The 24698-nt window shown below is 49.1% G+C and overlaps 1 protein-coding gene across 4 annotated transcripts in view; it reads right to left on the bottom strand.

The window, feature by feature from the left end:
* The window catches only part of ttc29 (tetratricopeptide repeat domain 29), an 830052-nt gene that overhangs the window by 36638 nt on the left and 768716 nt on the right, over positions 1 to 24698 (bottom strand). For all 4 annotated transcript variants that reach the window (XM_072496097.1, XM_072496099.1, XM_072496098.1 and 1 more), the window contains exon 14: positions 20303 to 20350. In XM_072496097.1, coding sequence (XP_072352198.1) covers positions 20303 to 20350 — 48 coding nt within the window. The remainder of the gene's footprint in view (positions 1 to 20302; positions 20351 to 24698) is intronic.

Below are 24698 nucleotides of genomic sequence, written 5' to 3'. Positions count from 1 at the left end.
AAAGGCCAACACTCCATAGGCCTTCTTCACAACCCTATCAACCTGGGTGGCAACTTTCAGGGATCTATGTACATGGACACCTAGATCCCTCTGCTCATCCACACTTCCAAGAACTTTACCATTAGCCAAATATTCTGCATTCCTGTTATTCCTTCCAAAGTGAATCACCTCACACTTCTCTACATTAAACTCCATTTGCCACCTCTCAGCCCAGCTCTGCAGCTTATCTATGTCCCTCTGTAACCTGCTACATCCTTCCACACTGTCGACAACACCACCGACTTTAGTGTCGTCTGCAAATTTACTCACCCACCCTTCTGCGCCTTCCTCTAGGTCATTGATAAAAATGACAAACAGCAACGGCCCCAGAACAGATCCTTGTGGTACGCCACTTGTAACTGAACTCCATTCTGAACATTTCCCATCAACCACCACCCTCTGTCTTCTTTCAGCTAGCCAATTTCTGATCCACATCTCTAAATCACCCTCAATCCCCAGCCTCCGTATTTTCTGCAATAGCCTACCGTGGGGAACCTTATCAAACGCTTTACTGAAATCCATATACACCACATCAACTGCTTTACCCTCGTCTACCTGTTCAGTCACCTTCTCAAAGAACTCGATAAGGTTTGTGAGGCATGACCTACCCTTCACAAAGCCATGCTGACTATCCCTGACCATATTATTCCTATCTAGATGATTATAAATCTTGTCTCTTATAATTCCGTCCAAGACTTTACCCACTACAGACGTGAGGCTCACCGGTCTATAGTTGCCGGGGTTGTCTCTGCTCCCCTTTTTTAACAAAGGGACCACATTTGCTATCCTCCAGTCCTCTGGCACTATTCCTGTAGCCAATGATGACATAAAAATCAAAGCCAAAGGTCCAGCAATCTCTTCCCTGGCCTCCCAGAGAATCCTAGGATAAATCCCATCAGGCCCCGGGGACTTATCTATTTTCAGCCTGTCCAGAATTGCCAACACCTCTTCCCTACGTACCTCAATGCCATCTATTCTAATAGCCTGGGTCTCAGCATTCTCCTCCACAACATTATCTTTTTCCTGAGTGAATACTGACGAAAAATATTCATTTAGTATCTCGCCTATCTCTTCAGACTCCACACACAACTTCCCATCCCTGTCCTTGACTGGTCCTACTCTTACCCTAGTCATTCGCTTATTCCTGACATACCTATAGAAAGCTTTTGGGTTTTCCTTGATCCTACCTGCCAAATACTTCTCATGTCCCCTCCTTGCTCGTCTTAGCTCTCTCTTTAGATCCTTCCTCGCTACCTTGTAACTATCCATCGCCCCAACTGAAACTTCACACCTCATCTTCACATAGGCCTCCTTCTTCCTCTTAACAAGAGATTCCACTTCTTTGGTAAACCACGGTTCCCTCGCTCTACGCCTTCCTCCCTGCCTGACCGGTACGTACTTATCAAGAACACGCAGTAGCTGATCCTTGAACAAGCTCCACTTATCCAGTCTGCCCAACACTTGCAGCCTACTTCTCCAACCTATCCCCCCCAAGTCACGTCTAATGGCATCATAATTGCCCTTCCCCCAGCTATAACTCTTGCCCTGCGGTGTATACTTATCCCTTTCCATCATTAACGTAAACGTCACCGAATTGTGGTCACTGTCCCCAAAGTGCTCTCCTACCTCCAAATCCAACACCTGGCCTGGTTCATTACCCAAAACCAAATCCAACGTGGCCTCGCCTCTTGTTGGCCTGTCAACATATTGTGTCAGGAAACCCTCCTGCACACACTGTACAAAAAAACAACCCATCTAATGTACTTGAACTATATCTTTTCCAGTCAATATTTGGAAAGTTAAAGTCTCCCATAATAACTACCCTGTTACTTTCGCTCTTATCCAGGATCATCTTCGCCATCCTTTCCTCTACATCCCTAGAACTATTTGGAGGCCGATAGAAAACTCCCAACAGGGTGACCTCTCCTTTCCTGTTTCTAACCTCAGCCCATACTACCTTGGAAGATGAGTCCCCATCTAGCATCCTCTCCGCCACTGTAATACTGCTCTTGACTAGCAGCGCCACACCTCCCCCTCTTCTGCCTCCTTCTCTGAGCTTACTAAAACACCTAAGCCCCGGAACATGCAACATCCATTCCTGTCCCTGCTCTATCCATGTCTCCGAAATGGCCACAACATCGAAGTCCCAGGTACCAACCCATGCTGCCAGTTCCCCTACCTTATTTTGTATACTCCTGGCATTGAAGTAGACACACTTTAAACCACCTACCTGAACACTGGCCCCCTCCTGCGACGTCAAATCTGTGCTCCTGACCTCTATACTCTCATTCTCCCGTACCCTAAAACTACAATCCAGGTTCCCATGCACCTGCTGCATTAGTTTAAACCCCCCCAAAGAGCACTAACAAATCTCCCCCCCAGGATATTTGTGCCCCTCAGGTTCAGATGTAGACCATCCTGTCTGTAGAGGTCCCACCTTCCCCAGAAAGAGCCCCAGTTATCCAGAAATCTGAATCCCTCCCACCTGCACCATCCCTGTAGCCACGTGTTTAATTGCTCTCTCTCCCTATTCCTCATCTCATTATCACGTGGCACGGGCAACAACCCAGAGATAACAATTCTGTTTGTTCTAGTTCTGAGCTTCCATCCTAGCTCCCTGAAAGCCTGCCTGACATCCTTGTCCCCTCTCCTACCTATGTCGTTAGTGCCAATGTGGACCACGACTTGGGGCTGCCCCCCCTCCCCTTAAGGACCCAGAAAACACGATCCGAGACATCACGTACCCTTGCACCTGGGAGGCAACATACCAAACGTGAGTCTCTCACGCTCCCACAAAATCTCCTATCTGTGCCCCTGACTATCGAGTCCCCAATTACTAATGCTCTGCTCCTCTTCCCCCTTCCCTTCTGAGCAACAGGGACAGACTCCGTGCCAGAGGCCCGTACCCCATGGCTTACCCCTGGTAAGTCCCCCCCCCCCACAAGTATCCAAAGCGGTATACTTGTTTCTCAGGGGAACGACCGCAGGGGATCCCTGCACTGACTGCTTCTTCCCAGTCCCCCTTACAGTTACCCATCTATCTCCAATCTTTGGTGTAACTAATTCCCTGAAGCTGCTCTCTATGACCCCCTCTGCCTCCCGAATGATCCGAATTTCTTCCAACTCCAGCTCCAGTTCCCTAACTCGGTCTTGGAGGAGCTGGAGATGGCAGCACTTCCTGCAGGTAAAATCAGCAGGGACACTAACGGCATCCCTCACCTCAAACATCCTGCAGGAGGAACATTGCACTCCCTTCCCTGCCATCCCTCTAACTTTCAACCAAGATCTGGCTGACAAATAAATTAAAAAAAAAAAAAATAATAATAATAATACAATATGGTACTTACCTCACACCAATGGGTTTTATTATTAGGTTAGAGGAGGAGGGCGGGTGGGAGACACTACACGTGTAGTGTCTCGGGTTTCCTCTCCACCAGAATTTATTGGTGAGGGACTTCCCAGAAGTCCGTGGGTCGAACCTCCTGTTCCCGCCTTAAAAAATTAAAAAAAAAAAAAAAAATACAACAGCAAAGAGGAACAGAAACAGGACCAGGTAAGTGTTTACTTAAATAAGAAATTGATGTGTTGCATGTTGATGTCACATTTCAGACTGTTGAACACCAATCCTTCATTACATGCCACTTGCATCAATAATGCAGATTATTTTCTTGCTTTGTTCTTCCCACAATGGCTATGTCATCTGTGATACAGATATATCCAAGTACAGTGCATATAATGTGGTGCTTGCAAGCTTGAAAGAGATCTTAGCTAACAGAAAGCCCAAAAGGAAATCATTAAAAAAGGTATGGTCTGAGAGAGGTATGAAATGTCTGCGAGATGTACTGATCAGTAACCATGCTTGACATCAAGCTTCAAGAAGAATTTTGTACCTGCAAATCTCAGATTTAACTCTTCTAATGTGGGTAATTTGTCCACTCCTGCAAGTCTTATGTTGCAGCTCGCTTGACGCTGCCAATTTTGTCGAAAGATTCTGGATATTTAAATGTTTGGTCATGAACTGAGGTGATAGAAGTAATTTCTGAGGTTGATCTGCCTTGTGATGTCTGACTGATTCCATAGATTGTTATTAGTGTGAGATCCCAAAATGTCAGTAGACCTGCAATCGCTGGAGCTTTACTTTCCACTGTGCAGAACATCTGTCACACCCAGGAAGATTGATTATATTAGTACTCCAGGAGCATGTAAGCTTCACATGGAATTAGTGAACCATTCAATGATGAATGTTTCATGGCAGTTGATTTCACCATAGCCTTCCACGTTTGTGGATACATATCTTTTAGAATTCATGGAGGTTGTATGTTGGCACTTACCCAGTGTCAATCTTGGCAAATAATGAATAGTTACCAACTTTCTTAGCCAAATAATTTGAATCTTGGAAACACATTGGAAGGTGTGATAGCATCTATGTTTTCCACAAGATTATTGGTGTGAAACATGTTCACTGCTCTTGGTCCCGCCTTGCACATCATTATCATTTTCTGGTTTGCCAGTCACCTCATTTATATGTTTCTGATGGGGTACCAGATGGCCATTCTTATTGCTTGAAGGTAGCCATTGTGTGTGACTCCTTGTAGTTGCAGCAGCCTTTGCTCGAGTGCACCACTGCTACCAAAGGCCCATTCTGCCACATGCCTTGCAGAATTGCTGAAAAGCTGGGCATTTCCTTGGTGCAAGCAGAAGGCTACACCTTTTACATGTCTTGCTAGGTTTGGGTGTTCTAGTGAGTGCTTCAGCAGTTGGGGTTGCAGTTAGGACCTGTAAACTTTGTCGAGCTGTGAGGGTTGCTTTGTACTTATGTCCGTCCTTGAGTAGTTCTTTGATGCTATACATGTTGGGCTTGTCTAGTAGATTTTCAGGAATGCTTCCATGAGAGTGGATGCGATCATCAACTCAACAATTCTATCCGCTAGCTCTGCGATTGAAAATTATCACAATTTGTACCCTTTTCTCTGCATTTGCTGACAAAATGGCCTATGAATTCTGTCAAAATTACACACACCCTAGTTGATGAATAAGGATGTTCAACCTGATTCCGAACAATCCTCCAATGTAGTCCATATCCTTTTGGGATTCTTTAGCTCTTCTTATGTTAATCAGGTGTTGAGCCTGTGTAAACCTATATTCCCAATTGCTAGTATCATGGATCTGCCCAGCAACAGGTCTGTCGGCAACAAGTGGACATCTGCCTAGTAACAGCAGTAAAACAAATGTAACAAGGCGTGAAGGGATGTGATTTTAAAAGTAACTAAATGCCGGTGTCCAGACAAATGATATGTAGTTGCTAGCACCCTCAGAAGCAGAGAGGCAGTTTACACCCAGCAGCCAGAGAGGCGAGTTTGAAATCTAACAGCCAGGACTCTAGGCCTAAGTCTTAGAGGCCAAGGTCATGCAGAAACCTTTGTACAGGCAGTTTAAATATCATTGCTGGGAAGACAAATTTCCCAGACTTGGCTATCAACACTGTATTGTGTGGTAATTATAAGATGGAATTACTTATATATTTACTTACATTTGGATGTTGTTTGGGAAAAGGGAAGTCTTAAGGAGTTCAGGGATCGTAGATATAGTTTGGAACAAGGGATATGCTTTATATAAACTGTGAGTGTGTTTAGTGATTCATATACTTGATTGTCCTAGAGTATGGTAGTCCCGTTCCTGTATATTTGTTTTTTCTTTAACTTAATAAATAGTGGTTAATAATTGCTACATGGTGACTGGGCTATTATTCTCACTGATGCTTCACTTGACTCCTCACACAATTAAAAACATCAAAAATGTCTTCCGGTGGCGGCCATGGAGTGAATTGTCACTCATTTGGTGGCTCCCGCTCAAGGCACATTTTTTTGGTCTTTTACCCGCTCGAAGGGCAAAGTCCCAGGAGGTACAGGAGTGCCTGGGGAAGGTAGTGCTCCACTGGTGTGGCTGGTGCATGGATCAGCGGACGAGGAGCGCCATGAGAAAGAAAGGGCTGTTGGAGCAGGAGCGTTTTCGTGGTGCGCCACAGGGAAAGAAGGCGGAGGGGAAGGGGGCTGCGCTACCTGCTCAGTCAGTGGAACAGTTGGTGGAGTTCCTGAATGATGAGTTTCAGCAGCAGAGGAAAGAGGCCCCGGAAGACCTAGCCAAAGTGGTGGAACCGCTGAGTTCTGGGATCGAGCATGTGGGGCAGAGGTTGGAGTCTCAGGGCCTGGCAATCTAGAAAGTGGAGGGAGGTGATGGGGGAGTATGAGGAGCAGTTTGCCTCATTGGTGGCTGAGGTGAGAGTGATACGGGAGAGCCAGAAAAGGCTGAGGGAGAAAGTGGAAGATTTGGAGAATTGTTCCAGAAGGCAAAACCGAAGGATCGTCGGGATGCCTGTAGGTGCGAAGGCCATGGCATACGTGGCAAAGATGTTGGAGAAAGGGGGCCTTTGATTGGACCCTGGGCGCACAGGGCGCTGAGGAGGAGGCCGCAGGCAGGAGAGCCGCCGAGGGCAATGGTGGTGTGGCTACACCGCCTTCTGGACAATGGGCGAGGCAGACCAGGAAGTATACCTGGGAATGGAATGAGCTGCGGGTGTACCAGGGCTTAGGTGCGACAGTGGTGAAGATCAAGGCTAGGTTTAACCGGACTAAGGCTGCCCTCTTTAAAAAGGGGGTGAAGTTTGGGATACTGTACCTGGCCCTCCTATGGGTGACATTCGAGAAGCGAGAGTCGTATTTTGGCACACCAGAGGAGGTGGTGGAATTTAAGAGGGACAATGAACTGGGAGGAGTGTGAGGACATTGAATTTTGGAGGAGTTTTTGGGTGTTTGTTAAAGTGGTTGGCAGTGGGTATTTTAGGGGCAGGTTTTGACAGGGGAGCCTTTTGTTACTCTTGAGGGATAGATGGTTGGGTTGGTTGGTGGGGAGGGGAATTGAAGGGAGGTAGTGTGGTTGAAGACCTTGGATGGGGGCCACCATGCTAGCGGGGCGGGCTAGTTAACAAGAGTGAAGTTGGGGGTTGCCAGGAGGAAGGCATGGGGGAGGGGGATGGAGTTGTTTTTTTGTTTGAGGGTGGGGATGGTTCTGACATTGTGTGGTTGGTGTGGCCCAGTTTGCCAAAGAGATCAATAAAAGTGGAGATCTGAGGGCGGCCTGGTGGGTCACATGATGTGAGCCGGGGGCTGGACCTAAAAGGGATATGGTTGAGCTGCAGGGGAAGGTGTCGGGGAGCTCCCCGACCAGGCTGGTCATGTACAATGCGAGGGGTTGAATGAGCTGGTTAAATGGTCACGTGTGTTCACACATCTGAGGAGTCTGAAGGCGGACTGTTGCTAACTTTTGATTGGTTCAATTGGCTCTGTTTTATAACCTTTGCTCTCGAGTCGCCAGGTATCTTTATGATACCGCCACGAGGTTCAAGTTCAAGTAATGAGCAATAACTCAATACACCAATTAGTAAGATTCAAATCAAAGCACATTTGTTATGCACAGTAATCACTACTCATGCACAAATTCTACGTCTAAGCTACTTCTACAACTAACAGGCCTATACTTAGCTTCAGACTGGCCCACCAGGTCAGGGGAACAAGTGGCCTTTCGTTCGGGTTCTGAGTCTGCAGGATTCAAAAGTTGGTACGGACTGGTAGCTAGGAGCGTCTATCTTGTAGCGTGCGTTGACTTAAGACTTACGGGCTCTTGGCGGCAGCTGAACCGGTCACTGTCAAGGGTTGGTTCATGTTGCTGCGTGACCAGGTCAAGAAGGACGATTTGAACTTGGGGGCTTAACTTTATAGTCCCCAGGGGCTTCCCGCCTTTCGGGGCGGACCCTGTACCTGGTTCCAAGTGATTGCACTTCGTTCCAATCACTTGGTTCAATTTCTCCAATACTGGAGCGGTTCCTTGATCGATGGGCGGTCTTGAGGTGTCCGTTAACCTCTTTTGTGTTGACTCCTGCTGGCGCCGAGGAGTCTGGCTTGGCCTTGTTTATCCCAAATGTTTCGATTGTTCCCGGGGATCGTTCATTAGTATGTAGATGGCTGCTACATTATTATGCAGATGGCTGCTTGTATCAATGCTGTCTGGGCTTTTGCAGAGTTTAATACACAGTAAACTTGCACCTGCTAGTTTCTGCCTGTGTTGGCTGAATTTCCGTTCAGCCTTTGCTGTTCTCCATTTTACGTCGGGAGTTGGCCAACCCAGGTGGCTACACACCCTCCTTGTGATCCTAACGCGAAACGTGAAGGATCACATAACTGCGTTGTTCTTCATTCCCTGACCTGGCAAGCACTCTTCTATGGCCTCTACACTGACCATAACTATACACAAAAATGTTTAACTGACAATTCTGAGGGGCGCTATGTCAAACAGGGACATGCATTACAAAATAAGAAAATCAGAACCTCTAACTATCCTTAATAAACTACACTCACTCAAACATTCCATCACACTAACTTCCTAAACAATACAAACAAAATCATAGCAGCACTATACACATTTTTCTGGCTTGGCAGTCAAGCTCAGGATTGTACAATCGCTCATGAAACATGTATTTATTCACAACAAAAAACGCAAACGAATGTTCTTTATTATAGATCGTGGGGGTCGGGGGTCTGGTCACATCTGAAAATAGGGGATCTTATCCTATATACCGGGGTGCGAGCGCGGTAGGCTCTCCTTCTCCATTTTCTCAGACGAATAGTCTGCACGATGCAGCAGAGTATCGCCAATACTAGTAGGGATTCTATCAAGTAGGACAGGGAGTACCAGGTTATAAACCTGTCACACCAAGATGCTGTGGTGTCGCTTGTGACTGGGCTCTGGGTACTGTGGGGAAGTGAATCATTAATGGCTGGGGGAGGTGAGGTCAGGGGGTTCATGTTCGCGCGCAACCAAATGTCCATTATACTGATGAGCGACGCGGAGGATGTCCTCATGGTTCTTCTTCTTTCACTTCTCTTCTCTTCTCTTCCCTGGTCCTGGAGCTTCTGGAGTTCTGTGGGATTAAGCATAGTGTCTGTTACTATCTTGGTTTAATATCTCGTATGATAGCCTGCCTGTCCTTTAGTGCCAATTACTCCCTTTATAATTGGTCACTATGTGTGACTCCCTCATTTTGTTTTCCAAAAACCGAATTTCAGGACAAGACACACTTACAAATACTGAACCAGTGCGAGCCGTCTCGCAGACTGTGCGGTTTACCATCCAACTGTTTGAGGATGTAAATAGCAGAGGGTTGGCAACCTAAGGGTTACCTGAAAACAAAACAAAACTTTTTGAACAAAACTTGCCGAAATGAGGTGCGTATGGGCCGCGACGGGTAAGATTTGGATGGAATCCCCGGGTAGGACGGCGACCAATGCCATGTGTGCCCTACCCGAGCATAGCTGACCAGAGGGGGGTTCCCAGGCAGGACGGGTCCCAATGCCGTTTCTCCACTGCCTGAGCAACCAACAAGAACGGGCAAGAAATGTAGTCATCGTGGGGGGTTGCCGTATTGGTTCTTCCTTCGAACCAGAAGGGCAGTTATGAACGGGGTTCTGTGTTTCTGTCGACAGACGAGTTCCGCTGAACTGGCGTCTGGGACATTAACAAGTCTCTGCGGCCAAACTAGTTCCTCTGAACTAGCGTCCGGGACAAACTAATTTTTCTGACTGCCAGTGGGCATCAGAAGGGTGGTGGCGTGGACATTTTTTTTCCGGTCTAACATACAACATTTAACAATACAACTACAAACAACATTAACCATGCTGCAGGTTCCATCAGAAAGGACACCGTTTTCTCCCAAGCGGTTCCTTTTAAAACATCATCTGGACACCTCATTATCGGTTGCGAACAGGGTCGCAAAGGGGTTCTCATTTTGGGAGTCAGACTCAAAGTCGTCATCTTCTCCCGGATGTCAAACTCTCGAGTGTATCAGGGCGGATAGGGCTGCATGGTGTGGTCTGGGAATGCTCTCGTCATTCCGGACGAGTCTGTACAAATTATCTCGGTGCCAAAAGGTGGTGTCTAGTTCTGTGGGGACGGAATCGGGGTCGTCATTGTAGGTCGGTGGTCGGTGGTGGGGTTTGTTTAGGAAAGTGATCGTGAAGGGATCACTCAAAACGTGGTCAGATTCGCTGGGTGTGGGTTCTGTTGCATGGGGATAGTAGGGAGGCTGTGGCTATTGTCTGAGTCACAGTCGCTGCTGCTGCTGTCTGTGGGCGCTCCGGGGTGGAGTGTATATTTCGGGGGTGGAGTCAAGGTTGAGTCAGTGGCTGGGCTGGACGTGTTGGGGGAGGGTAGGGTTACGTTGGCTGTGGGCGGGGCGTGGTCTGCTGCTTCGAGCATGACGTGGTGTCCGTGGTTAGACTGTGTTCCATATGCCTTCAGCTGGTTGATATGGAACCACGTAGTCTTTCCATTGGGGTACTTTATTTTGTAGACGGAAGGGCTTACTTTGTCCGCAATGAAGTACGGACCCGAATACTTTGGTGACAGGAATGTGCTGGGGTTGTATACGGAGAGCATGACTTGCTGTCCTACACTGAACTCAGTCGCGTGCACTGTCTTATCGAAACAGGCCTTGCTCTGTTTCTTTCTTGTGCCCAATTTCACTGCGGCTGCTAGCTGAGCCGTTTTAACATTCACCACTAATTGTTCTACTGCTTTCTCTTGTGTGAGGGCCGTCACTTCGGGGCTGGTCAAGTCCAATCCTAATAAAAATTCTGTGCCTTTCATGGGGCGTCCGGTCATGAGGGTGTGTGGGGTGTAACCTGTGGATGTGGAAACCGTATTTCGCAGAAACATCAGCGCAAAAGGGAGGACTGAATCCCAAGTGGTGTTGGTTTGCTGGACCATTTTCTGAGGGTGGATTTTAGGGTCCGATTCATGCGCTCCACGATACCACTTGACTGGGGGTGGTACGCAATGTGGAATTTTTGGGTAATGCCAAATATCGTGAGGATGTTCTTCATGACACGACCCGTAAAATGGGAACCTTGGTCGGATTCAATGCTGCGGGGGAGTTCCCATCTCGTAAAGATGTGGTGGGTTAGGATCTTGGCTGTGGTCTTTGCCGTGTTCCTTCTGGATGGGAATGCTTCCACCCATTTGGTAAATGTGTCTATCACCACGAGTACATATTTATAACCATTCCTGCAAGGGGGCAATGGTCCAACATAATCAATCTGGAGGTTAGTCCAGGGGCCATTAACGGGTCGGGTGTGACTGAGCTGAGCCTGTTTGGCGTATCTGTCCAGGTTGTTCTGGGCACAGATAAGGCAATTCTCAACGTAGTGAGTTACATCTTCTTTCAAACTCGGCCACCAACAGAGCTGCCTGAGGTGGGCTGTAGTGGGATCAATTCCCTGATGTCCATGACTGTCATGGAACAAACAAATGAGCTGATTCCTGTCCTGTTCAGGAACCATATAAAGGGTGTCTTTTAACACCACACCACCATGTGTGGTCAGAGCATTTTTGAATCTATCATAGGGTGCTGGATAGTTTCCTTTTAAAATCTCCCTGAGATTGCTGTCTTGCTTCTGGGCCTGCACTAAATCCTCGATATTAGCCTGCGAGACCTGAACTGCATTCACTGGTGCGCTTTCGGAGGGTGTCCAAAAATAGCCATGCCTGGAACCTGCTTTTGCCAGTGCGTCGGCTTTTACATTTCCAGGGGGGGAGGAACGATGGTGACTTCGAACTTTAACTATTCCAAAAGTCCTGTTCTGTGCTCGCTCTAAAATGTGATGGAGTAATGGGGCTGAGGGTAGGGGTTTTCCGTCTGCGGAAACAAATCCTCTTGCTTTCCACAGGAGTAGGAATTCCGTAAGGCTGTTGCAGACATAGAGGCTGTCCGAATATATGTCTGCTGGGCTGGGGAAGGAATCTGGGTGTTCCACTATGTATGCGATGGCCGCAAGTTCTGCCGCCTGCGCGCCTAAGTGTCCTGGAAGTTTTAGTGCTATTTCTTCTAGGGCACGTCCCTGCACGTCCTCGACGTAAATGCCGCATCCTGTTATGCGCTTCCCTTCTAATACTGTGGAAGATCCATCCACATATATCCTTATGGGTTCACATGTCTCTGTGTGCTTGGGGCTCTGGGTTGAACTACCTATCTTTCTGGGGGTGTTTTAGCAATAGAGGGGCCTGTGTTGTGGTGTGGAGAGATAATTTCACATTCATGGGGGGTTCCGGGGTACTGTAGGGTATCGTCTAAAAATGTGTGGGTCTTTGTCCTTTTAACAGTGATGTCCCGTCCCTGCAAAAGAAGGGTCCACCTGGCTGCTCTTATCTGACTAACTGTACCATCCTTGAGTCGTCCGTCCAGTAAAAGTTGTGAGGATTGTGATGGGGTTCAGTCTAGTTATGTAAGAAAAATACTGCACTGCCCAAAATACTGCGAGCAGGTGCCTTTCACAGGCTGAAAATCCCTGCTCCACAGCATCTAAAACTCTGGAGGCGTAAGCCGTGGGCCTGAACTGTTTGTGCCGTTCCTGAAGGAGCACGGCCGAAAGGGTGCGGTCTGTGCATGCTACCTCTATCGCATAGGGGGAAAGCGGGTCTGGAACTTGTAGTGCGGGGGCTGCTATGAGTGCTCTTTTCAACAAGTCCACAGCATCCGTATGCTGCGGAAGCCATTCCCAGGGGGCTCCTTTCTTTAGGAAGTCTGAGAAGGGTGCTGCCTTGCTGGCGAAACCGTCAATGTGGTTTCGGCAGTAGCCAACCAGTCCTAAAAACGACCGGAGGGCTGAAATGTTCTGGGGAAGGGGCAATTTAGCAATTGAGTCAATCCTTTTGTGCTCGATCTCGCGTTTACCGTGCGTGATAACTGTACCCAAATATATCACTTTGTTTTCCAAAATCAGGGCCTTTTTGGGGTTAACTTTACATCCAATTGCTTGTAGGAGTTCCAGGAGTTCGGACAGAAGCTCGATGTGCTCTTCCTTGGTGTCTGTCTGCAGTAGTTGGTCGTCTACGTACTGGACCAGACATTCGGGGCGAGAAAATTTGGCTAAACCATTTGCCAGCTGTCGGTGGAAAATGGAGGGGGAGTTGTGGAATCCTTGTGGAAGGCATGTCCACGTGTACTGTTGATTTTTAAAGGTGAAGGCAAATTCGTACTGGCACGCCTTTGCCAATGGAATGGACCAGAATCCATTACTGATATCCAAAACCGTAAAGTATCGGGAATTGAGTCCCTGCTTGAGCATGGTCTTGGGACTTGTTGCGACTGTGGGATGCCCTACCTGCTACAGTAGTGAACTCGCCAACATTGAGGGCATTTAAAAGTTTATTGGATAAACATATGGATGATAATGGCATAGTGTAGGTCAGATGGCTTTTGTTTCGGTGCAACATCGTGGGCCGAAGGGCCTGTACTGCGCTGTATTGTTCTATGTTCTATGTTCGATGCGGTGGGTGGTGGCTGGGTTCATTGGAGCCTGAACTATCTGCTCTATGGGGGGTTGGGGCGCTTTCCTCTTCTGGGGCTTTCCCTGCGCACATGTTCCCTGAACATATCTCTGCGCTGTCTCATTTAACTCTTCCCAATCAGGGCCGTCTTCCTCATCTAACTTTGATCCAAAGGTTTCCTGGAATCCTTTTTGAACTGAAAGCAGAGATTGCAGTTCTGCAATCTGCTTCTGCCACTTTCCGTGGTCTAGTGAGCTTTGTCTTTGCTCCGTGGTGGCAGCATGGAGTGCTCTTAACGCTGCCTTCAAGTCACTACACTGTCTCTGCAATGCCTCTACCTGCTTCTCGGTTTCCTCTCGTACCAGGACTGCACGATGCGTGTCCTGATAGGCCTTTTCGTACTGGGACTGGAAGCTGCTTAAGTGCGCCAGACAAGACTGGTGTGCCCTCTTGGCATCATCCACCTCTCCGTCCTTTGCTGCCAACTTCCTCCTTAACTCTATGTTCTCTCTTTCTACCTCACTGACATCGACCTTACTCATTCGATGTATGCCTTCTATCTCTTTCTAGAGCGTCCTATCGACCACCTCTGTGCCTCGCAATTGTGCCAAGCAGGACACGATTGCCATCGGCTTGGAAGATTTTCCTAAGCTCTTCTTGTGAATCTCGCTCAGGTTCTCCCACCAAGTATGTCCTATACTCCTGGGACCTGTTTCCTCATTGTTACAGAATTCGCTCCAAAGAGGCCATCCTTTCCCTTTGAGGTACTTCCTAATTTCTTCTTCCCAAACGGGACATTGTCCTACTCTACTGCTGCTGGTCGCTGCGACCACAAATTCTTCTGGGTTCATGAGGCGTTGCATTGCCTGCATTGCCATCTTTCTTCTCTGAATGCTTTCTTAAAATTTGGAACAAGGAGTATTATGGCGGTGCTGTAATTATGGGTACGGCTTTCGCTATTTTCCGAAATGCAAACTCCCGACAGTTTTGTTGCAACAAAAAAATCTATCAGTTTACCTTATAGCCCTGTTAGTTACGCATGCATTTAACATACTTCCGAATTATGAGGATTGATCAGGACTGCTTGAACACTTGTGGTTTTCTGTTCCCAATTAGATCTCTAATTCAAATTTTTGGGTTCTCCCGGAGTGGTTAAGCCACTTCTAGATCGGGTCCCATCAGGATGTCGCCAGTAATATGTTGCTAACTTTTGGTTGGTTCAATTGGCTCTGTTTTATAACCTTTGCTCTCGAGTCGCCAGGTATCTTTATGATACCGCCACGAGGTTCAAGTTCAAGTAATGATCAATAACTCAATACACCAATTAGTAAGATTCAAATCAAAGCACATTTATTATACACAGTAATCGCTACTCATGCATAAATTCTACTTCTAAGCTATTTCTACAACTAACAGGCCTATACTTAGCTTCGGACTGGCCCACCAGGTCAGGGGAACAAATGGCCTTTCGTTCGGGTTCTGAGTCTGCGGGATTCAAAAGTTGGTATGGACTGGTAGCTAGGAGCGCCTATCTCGTAGCGAGCGTTGACCTAAGACTTACGGGCTCTTGGCGGCAGCTGAACTGTCAAGGGTTGGTTCGCGTTGCTGAGTGACCCGGTCAAGAAGAACGATTTGAACTTGGGGGCTTAACTATATAGTCCCCAGGGACTTCCCGCCTTTCGTGGCGGACCCTGTACCTGGTTCCAAGTGATTGCACTTCGTTCCAATCGCTTGGTTCGATTTCTCCAATACTGGAGCGGTTCCCTGATCGATGGGCGGTCTTGAGGTGTCCGTTAACCTCTTTTGTGTTGGCTCCTGCTGGTGCCGAGGAGTCTGGCTTGGCCTTGTTTATCCCAAATGTTTCGATTGTTCGCGGGGATCGTTCATTAGTATGTAGATGGCTGCTACATTATTATGCAGATGGCTGCTTGTATCAATGCTGTCTGGGCTTTTGCAGAGTTTAATACACAGTAAACTTGCACCTGCTAGTTTCTGCGTGTGCTGTTCTCCATTTTACGTCGGGAGTTGGCCAACCCAGGTGGCTACAGGACGTGGCCTTTTTGCAGGAGATGTACCTGAAGGTAGGGGGTCAGAGTAGGCTGAGAAAGGAATGGGTGGGGCAGGTGCTTCATTCAGGGCTGGATATGAAGAAGAGGGGGGTGGCGGTGCTAGTGAATAAGCGGGTAGTGTTCGAAATGGGAAGTATTGCGGCCAAACCCAGGGGGTGATGGTGAGTGGAAAGTTGGAGGGAATGCCGGTGTTTCTGGTAAATGTCAGTGCCCGAATTGGGATGACGTGGACTTTATGAGGTGGGCGTTGGGAAGATTGCAGACTTGGACCCTCATCGGCTAGTTAATGGGGGGGATTTTAACACTGTCATAGATCTGAACTTGGACCGGTTGAGTCCCAAGTTGTCAAAGGTGTCGGCAGTGGCAAAGGAGCTGAGGGGGTTTATGGAGCGCACGGTGATGGAGGGGGGGGGACCCGTGGAGGTTTGGGAGGCTGTGGTCGAAGGAGTTTTCATACCTCTCTGTTGTGCACCGGTGTACTCCCGCATTGATTCTTTCGTGTTCGAGAAGGCGCTGCCGGGCCAGGTGGCCGACTCGGAATATACGGCGATTGTGGTTTCTGACAAAGCACCACACTGGGTGGATTTGTGGGTGGCCTGAGAGGGGGGGAGGTCCCTTTGCCTGTAATGGAGGCTGGTTGTGGGGTTGTTGGCAGATGAGGAGGTGCGCGAGCGGGTGCGGGCTGCCATTCGGGGATACGTGGACCTAAATGATACAGGGAGGCCACAGCCACCACGCTGTGGGAAGTACTCAAGGTGGTGGTTGGGCGAGAGTTTCGGATGCATAGGGAGAAAATGGAGTTGGTAGAGAGGGCAAGGCTGGTGGACGGGATTTTGAGGGTGGCAGGAGGTACTCGGAGGTGCTGGAGGCAGGTCTGTTGAAGGAGAGGCAGAGGCTTCTGATGGAGTTTGGACTAGTTTCTATGAGGAAGGTGGTGGGGGCAGTTATGGAGGACCAGAGGGGCAGTGTATGAGGATGGGGAGAAGGTGAGTAGAATTTTGGCCCATCAGTGGAGAAAGCAAAAGTTAGTGAGGGAGATTGGCAGAGTGAGGGATGGCAATGTGGTGATGGACCCTGAGGGGGTGAAATGGGTGTTTGAGACATTTGATAGAAGGTTATAACGAGTTGGAGCCCCCAATCGGGGAGGAGGGAATGTGGCGGTTTCTGCACGGGCTGGAGTTTCCCAACGTAGAGGAGGAGCTGATTCAGGGACTGGGGGCCCCAATTGGGTTGAGGAAGGTGATGGAGAGTATGGGGGTGATGCAGGCAGGGTAGGCCCTGGTGCCGGATGGGTTCCTGGTAGAGGTCTATAAAACGTTTGGGGCAGACCTGGGGCCACTACTGGTGAGGGCGCACAATGAAGCAAGGGGGAGGGGGGATTTCCCCCCTACTTTGTCGCAGGCATCCATCTACCTGATATTAACGAGTGATAAGGATCCGGAGCAGTGCGTGTCATACCGCCCGATATAACTACTGAAAGTAGACGCCAAGCGGTTGGCGAAGGTGTTGGCCGTGTGAATCAAGGACTGCGTCCCGGGGGTGATAGGTAAATATCAAACAGATTTTATGAAGGGGAGGCAGTTGTCGGCAAACCTGAGGAGGTTGATTAATGTATTCATGATGCCTTTGGAGGGGCAGGAGGATGAAGTACTGGTGGTGATGGTCACGGGGAAGGCGTTTGATCAGGTGGAGTGTGCGTATCTGCTGGAGTTGCTGGGGCGGTTCGGGTTCGGGAAGGAGCTTGTGGACTGGGTCCGGCTGCTTTATAAGATGCCGGTTACAAGCGTGCAGGTGAACCGAGTGAGTTTGGGGTACTTCGGGCTGCATCGTGGGGGCGAGGCTTCGTTGCCTGTTCTCCCCATTGCTCTTCGCCTTGGCGGCGCATCATGGACGTCTGCACCCGATACTCGGGCAGTGTGCACGTCTTCATCCTGGCACATTCAATGATTCCTGACATGTTTGAGACATCCCCCAGACTAGGGGGGGGGGGGGGGTTTGACTCCTGGGTGATAAGGGTTATCCTCTGCGGTCATGGCTGATGATGTCTATCCGGAGGCCACAGACCGATGCGGAGACCCGCTACAACGACACCGATGCAGCGACGAGGTCTGTGATCAAGCGGTGCTTTGGCCTCCTGAAGATGAAGATAGGGGGAGTCCAAGGTGCTGTGGTGTTCCGGCACCTTCCCTGTGGGGGCCCCATCACCTCTTGGGAATCCTGATGGCCCCAGGGCTGCTCCATGGGATGGGGGTGCGAGCGAAACCATCCCCTGAGGTTCCCCCGCCCTCTGCCAGCCCTGGAGGCCCGCTCTGGTCTCGACCAAGGTCTGCACGCTCACGGCCATGGGGCACAGGAGTATGGGATTGCGCCATATCACCCATTGACTGTGCCACCACCTTCTGGATCTGTGTCACATCAGCCAGTGACTGCGTCATCTCCTTTTGGTTCTGGGCCATTTCCCTCTGTGTCTGCACCACATCAGCCAGAGCCTGGGCAATGCCGCCGACGTTCCCAGCCAAGGCCTGGAGTGCTGCTGCAATATCCAGGTGGCTCTGGGACATGGTTGCCTGTAAGACGGCAACCCTGTCCTGGGACTCGGCCAGTGCCTGATCAGAATACCTCAGGCCTTGGACATGCTCCATAGTCATGATCATTGCAACTGTGCGGGGTCTCACCTCCTCGCCCATGGCTGAGCTACACCTCGGCAATCTCCCTTTCCTCTGGGTCGCCGATTATATCCAGGGCCCTCTGCTCAGCCATGGTGAGGGGCTGCAAGTGGGGTCGCCCCCCCTACTCTCTTCTCCAGCTCCTGCCGGTTGTGCGTGGCCTTCTCCGGGGGGGGGGGGGGGGGGGGGGGCAGTGTAGGGGGGGGGGGTAGGGGAAACAGCACAGAAGGCAACAGTATTAGACAGTCCAATGCATGCAGCCCAGGGGGTGGACAGCTGGTGACCTCAGTGGCCAGGGCTCCTGGCCATGGTGGTCGGTATGGGTACCGGCATGTGGTGCAGGGTGAGTGATCGGCTTCCCTCCGGGTGGGGGGGGGGGCAGGGTTCGGGTTACGGGTGTGTGGGACAGGGCAGCACAGTCCTGCCTTCTCACCGTGGCTGCCCTGAGGAGGTCATGCAGTTTTTTGTCTGCTGGCTGGTCCAGACAACATTGCCCACGGTGCTGACCGGCTCTGACACCTGTGCCCAGGCGCGACTAACGGTGCCGACTGGCAGCCTCCTTCCCAGGCCAGCGTATAGGGTCACCCTCCTCTCCTTCACGGCCTCCATAAGGGTCTCCAGCTCGGTTTTCTAAAGCTCTGCCTGCAAAGATGAGATATGGTCGCATATCTGGCACTACAGGGTAATGGTATCTTTGCTCTTTATTCAACTTTCTGTTTAGTAACACGTCAAGCCACCCGTTATAATCGCAACATTCTCTGGCCCAGTTTTTATGACTTGTTTTTGGTAGACCCTCCCTTACTCACTATCAATCCCACCCATGCCCTGGTCATTCACCTTTGCTGATTAAGCTAACTGGCACTAGTCCTCTTGGCACACTGTCCCACTCACTGAACTGACAGCCTATGTTCTACAATTGCACCATGTCTGATCCATCTGCTTTATTTGAGCACTCTCTTGGCACTCTGTCTTCAAAGCGTTTCTTCACAGTCACCAACTGTGCTTCAGCACTCTCCAAGTTGCGACTTGGTCTGACCAAAATGTCAAGGGTCTGCTGATGCATGCAGCATGATGTAAGGCTGTTCACCAGGTCATACCTGTAATTAATATTGCTGCCATTGGTCTTTCCACCACTGATCACCATGTTGAGTTACCAGAATGATATGGGCACCAATTGCTCATACAGGATTGAGTGGACAGGTTGTGGGTTCATTTATTAAGACGAGGCACATAAGAACAGTTATACATAGATATAAGGCTTGAAGATATCAGAGCTGTGGGTTGTGCCCTGCTCAAAGCAAAAGTGAAACTATAACTGAATCTTATAGCACATTTCCCTTCTAGTGATGTAATGCAGCTGTCTCTGAAAGGCATATGACAACTGTCACTACTTTAAAATACATGCTTCTATGGAGTGATTTTCATGATACATACTGGAGAATGCCGGCACTTGCTATTTAATGAACATCAGACGAAACTAAAAGGCTGTGACCTTTGAGCACCAGGGAAGTGTATCTGGGGGAAACTCAAAGATTTCCTTGGATTTTTCCAGGTGTGAATTGCGCAGTAATTGCCCGGGAAGTTCAAATTTCCTTTGGACAATTGCCCTGCCCTGGGAACCATCTGAAAATGTGATTTAAATCGCAAGCTTCAGGTGGTTCCGACTGTCCTCCAGCAGGAGTTACCCAGAAAAAGAGAGAAGAATTAAACCCACTTCTCGCTTCTAGGTAACCATAATAATGAGCAGCACGGATTCCGCCACCCCTCCATGGGACTTCCCCCACAAACCTCCGCACCACCCCCATTACCACCCTCACTCCTTCCTCACCACGGGACTCAGCCCATCCTCAGAACCCGCACGTGACTCCACCCACCACCCCGAGGACTCCTCCACCCGCTCAACCCCATCCCAATACTCTCCTCAACCCTCACTAACATGTCCTCAACACTACTCCTCAACATCCCAGAATACCCTCCACCCAGATCCAACTCGACCTGAATCCACCCCTCCCCCAGGGTCAACCCAACTAGACCAACCCTCGGGCTTGAGCCAACATGACCCCCCCCCCCCCCCATCCCAACCAAAACCCATCCCTGGCCTAACGCAACCCCACATCCTCCCAATCTTACCCCAATCATATCGGATCTTACCTTCTTCATGGCTTGTCAAAGTGGGAATATGCTGCACATGATGGCGGTCTGAAATAAAACAGAAAATACTGAAGAAACTTGTAATGATGCACGCTCTCAAACTCTTTAGAAACACAAAAGGTATTTATGAATAAGAGAACTTGTACGGCGGCCAGCAGCCACATGTCTGCCCTGAAGCTGCCCACACCTGGCTGCCCCAGTCTTTACAAGTCTTCTGCCTAAGAGAGGCCTCCAGCCCAACAGGTGACTATGCACTCACAGTCCATCAATGCCAAGTGACCTGCTTCTGCTGTGTTGCCCCTAAAGGGACAGTCAGCACAAAATTTTGCAGGGGAGTGGGGGTGGGGGGGGGGTCGTGGGTGGCGGGGGGTGGGGTGGGGTCTGCGGAGGAGAGGAGGGCAGTACAATGGTTAGCCAGAAACCAGAAAGGTGGCATGCTGGCACAGTAGTAAGCACTGCTGTCTCACAGCACCAGGGGCCAGGGTTTGATTCCGGCCTTGGGTGACTGTGTGGAATTTGCATATTCTCCCCATGTCTCTGTGGGTTTTGTTGCTAACTTTGGTTGGCTCTTAATTTGTTGCTTGTTGTGTCTTTACTTAATTTGCTCTGTTTCTATAACCTTGGCTCTAGAGTCGCCAGGTATCTTTATACCGCCACGAAGTTCAAGTTCAAGTGCTGATCAATAACTCAACACACCAATTAGTAAGATTCAAATCAAAACACATTTATTATACACAGTCAATCACTACTCATGCATAAAACTCTACTTACTAGACTATCTCTAACACTAAAAGGCCTATACTTAGCTTTGGAACTGGCCCACCAGGTCAGGGGAACAAATGGCCTTTCGTTTGATTCTGAGTCTGCAGGATTCAAAGCTGGTATGGACTGGTAGCTAGGAGCACCTATCTCGTAGCGTGCGTTGACTGGAGACTTACTTGGTTGATGCGGCAGCTAGGCAGGTCACTGTCAAGGGTTGTTTCGAGCTGCTGAGTGACCCTGCCAAGAAGGATGAATTGAACTTGGGGACTCTACTTTATAGTCCCCAGGGGCTTCGTGCCGTTCGGGGCGGACCCCGTATCTGGTTCCAAGTGATTGGACTAGGTTCTGATCACTTGGATCGATTTATCCAATACTGGAGCCGTTTCCTGATCGCTGGGTGGTTCCTGAGTGTCCGTTGGCCTTCCTTTGTCTTGGCTCCTGCTGGTGCCGAGGAGTCTGGCTTGGCCTTATTCACCTTAAATGTTTCCAATTGTTCCCAGGGATCGCTCATTAAAATGCGGATGGTTGCTAGTTTCAGTGCTGTCTGAGTTTCTGCAAGTTCTAATACACAGGAAACGTTGCACCTGCTAGTTTTTCCTGGTTTGACTGAATTTCCCTGCATTCTTTGCGGATCTCCATTTTAAGTCGGGAAGTGGCCAACCCAGGTGGCTACACACCCTCCTTGTGATCCCTAACGCGAAGCCTGAAAGATCACATAACTGCGTCGTCTTCACTTCCTGACCCAGCGAGCACTCTTCCATGGCCTCTACACTGACCATGACTATGTAAGAAATTTTTAACTCACAATTCTAAGTGGCGCTATGTCACAACAGGGACATGCAGTACAACATATGAAAAAAAACGGTACCTCTAACTATCTTCGATAAACTACACTCACTTAAACATCCAATCATACTAACTTCCTAACAATACAAAAATAAGAGCAGCATTCACATTTCCCTCTGGCTTGGCGGTCAAGCTCAGAGTTGTACAATCTCTCAGTTGTCTTTATTCACAAAATGACGTTGAACAAATGCCCTTTATTGTTAATCAAGGGGTTCGGGAGCCTGGTGAAAACCGAAAATAAGGGATCTCATCCTGTATACAGGGGTGCGAGAGCGGTAGGCTCTCCTTCGCCATTTTCTCATGCGGATAGTCTGCACGATGCTGCAGAATGTCGTTAATACTAAAGGGGATTCAATTACGTATGACAGGGAGTACCACGTTATAAACTTATCACACCATGGTGGTGTGTTGTTACTTGCCACTGGGCACTGGGTGCTATGGGAATGTGAATCATTGACAGTCGAGGGGGGTTGGGGTCAAGGGGTTCGCATTCGCGCGTAACCGAATACAAATTACAATGATGACGAAAAACACGTATGATGTCTTCATTGTTCTCTTCTTTCTTCTCTTCTCTTCCTTTTTGTCTCTTCTCTCTTCCTGAATCTTCAGGAATTCTGTAAATCAAGCATAGTTTCCGTTACTATCTTGTTTAATATCTTGTACGTTAGAATGTCTGTCTTTTAGTGCCAATTTCCCTTTATAATTGGTCACCATGTGCGACTCCCTCATTTTTTTTGTGTTTTAAACCAAATATTTGGACAAGACATCTAAGAAAATACTGTAATCGAGCCAAAATGGGGTGCGTATGGGCCGCGCGGCGGGTAAGATTTGGATGTAATCCCCGGGTAGGATGGCGACCAATGCCGTGTGTGCTCTACCCGAGCGTAGCTGACCAGAGGGGGGGTCCTCAGGCAGGGCGGAGACCAATGCCGTTTCTCCACTGCCTGAGCAACCGAACGGGTAAGAATGTGGTCATCGTGGGGGCTGCCTCTCGTGTTTACCTTCGAATCAGGAGAGTAGTTATGATTGTTGTCTGCCGACAGACTAGTTCCTCTGAGCTGTTGTCTGGGACAAACTAGATCCTCTAACAATTTTCTGTCGACAGACTAGTTCCTCTGAACTGTTGTCTGGGACAAACTACACTTAACGATAACATTAACGAACAAACATTGAACAAACGTGCTGCAGGTTCCATCAGAAAGGACACCGTTTCTCCCAAGCGGTTCCTTTTTAAAACATCATCAGGACACCTCAGTTATCATTTGCGAACAGGGTCGCAAAGGGGTTCTCGTTTTGGGAGTCAGACTCAATGTAATCATCTTCTCCCGGATGCCATGCTCTTGCGTGGATGAGGGTTGCTAAAGCTGCATGGTGTGACTTAGGGTCCATCTCGTCGTTTCGGAGAATTGTCATGGATCCAAATAGTTGTGTCTAATTCTGTGGGGACGGAGTCGGGGTAGTCATCGTAGGGCAGTGGTCTTTGGTGAGGTTTGTTAAGCAATGTGATCAGGAAGGGATCACTCGAATCATGATCAGATTCGCTGGGTGTGGGTCCTGTTGCATGGGGATAGTAGGGAGGCGTGCTGTGGCTATTGCCTGTGTCACAGTCGCTGTCGCTGCTTCTGCTGTCTGTGGGCGTTCCACGGCGGAGTCTAGGGTTCGGGGGTGGAGTCGAGGTCTAGTCTGTGGATGGGGTGGGCATGTTGGGGGAGGGTGGGGATACGTTGGCTGTGGGCGGGGTGTGTTCTGTTGCGTCGAGCATTACATCATGTCCGTGGTCAGACTGCGAGCCATATGCCTTGAGCTGGTTAATATGAAACCACGCGGTCTTCCCACTGGGGTACCTAATCTTATAAACGGAGGGGCTTACATTGTCCGCAACGGAGTACGGACCCGAATATTTAGATGACAGGAACGTGCTGGGGTTGTAAATGGAGGGCATGACCTGCTGTCCTACTTCAAACTCAGTTGCATGTACTGTTTTGTCAAAACAGGCCTTGCTCTGTTTCTTCCTGGTGCCTAATTTTACTGCGGCTGCTAGCTGAGCCGTTTTTACATTCTCTATTAATTGTTTTACTGCGTTCTCGTGTGTGAGGGCCGTCACTTCGGGGCTGGTCAAGTCAAGTCCTAATAAAAATTCTGTGCCATTCATGGGGCGTCCGGTCATGAGAGTGTGTGGGGTGTATCCTGTGGATGTCGAAACAGTGTTACGCAAAAACATTAGTGCAAAAGGGAGGACTGAATCCCAAGTGGTGCTGTTTTGTTGGACCATTTTTATGAGGGTTGCCTTTAGGGTCCGATTCATTCCCTCCACGATACCACTTGACTGGGGGTGGTATGCGATGTGGAATTTTTGGGTAATGCCAAATATCGTGAGGATGTTCTTCATGACACGTTCTGTAAAATGGGAACCTTGGTCGGATTCGATGCTACGGGGGAGTCCCCATCTCGTAAAGATGTGGTGAGTTAAAATCTTAGCGGTAGTCTTTGCCGTGTTTGTTCTAGATGGGAATGCTTCTACCCATTTCATAAACGTGTCTATCACAACTAACACATACTTGTGACCATTCCTGCTCGGGGGCAATGGTCCTATAAAATCAATCTGGAGGTTAGTCCAGGGGCCATTAACGGGGCGGGTGTGGCTAAGCTGAACTTTCTTCACATATCTGTCCGGATTGTTTTGGGCACAGATAAGGCAATTTTCAACATAGTGCGAGATGTCTTCCTTTAAATTCGGCCACCAACAGAGCTGCCTGAGGTGGGCTGTAGTGGGGTCAATTCCCTGATG

The sequence above is a fragment of the Scyliorhinus torazame genome, chromosome 3 (assembly GCF_047496885.1).
Source record: "Scyliorhinus torazame isolate Kashiwa2021f chromosome 3, sScyTor2.1, whole genome shotgun sequence".
NCBI lineage: Eukaryota > Metazoa > Chordata > Chondrichthyes > Carcharhiniformes > Scyliorhinidae > Scyliorhinus > Scyliorhinus torazame.
This window is presented reverse-complemented; position numbering and strand designations above follow the sequence as displayed.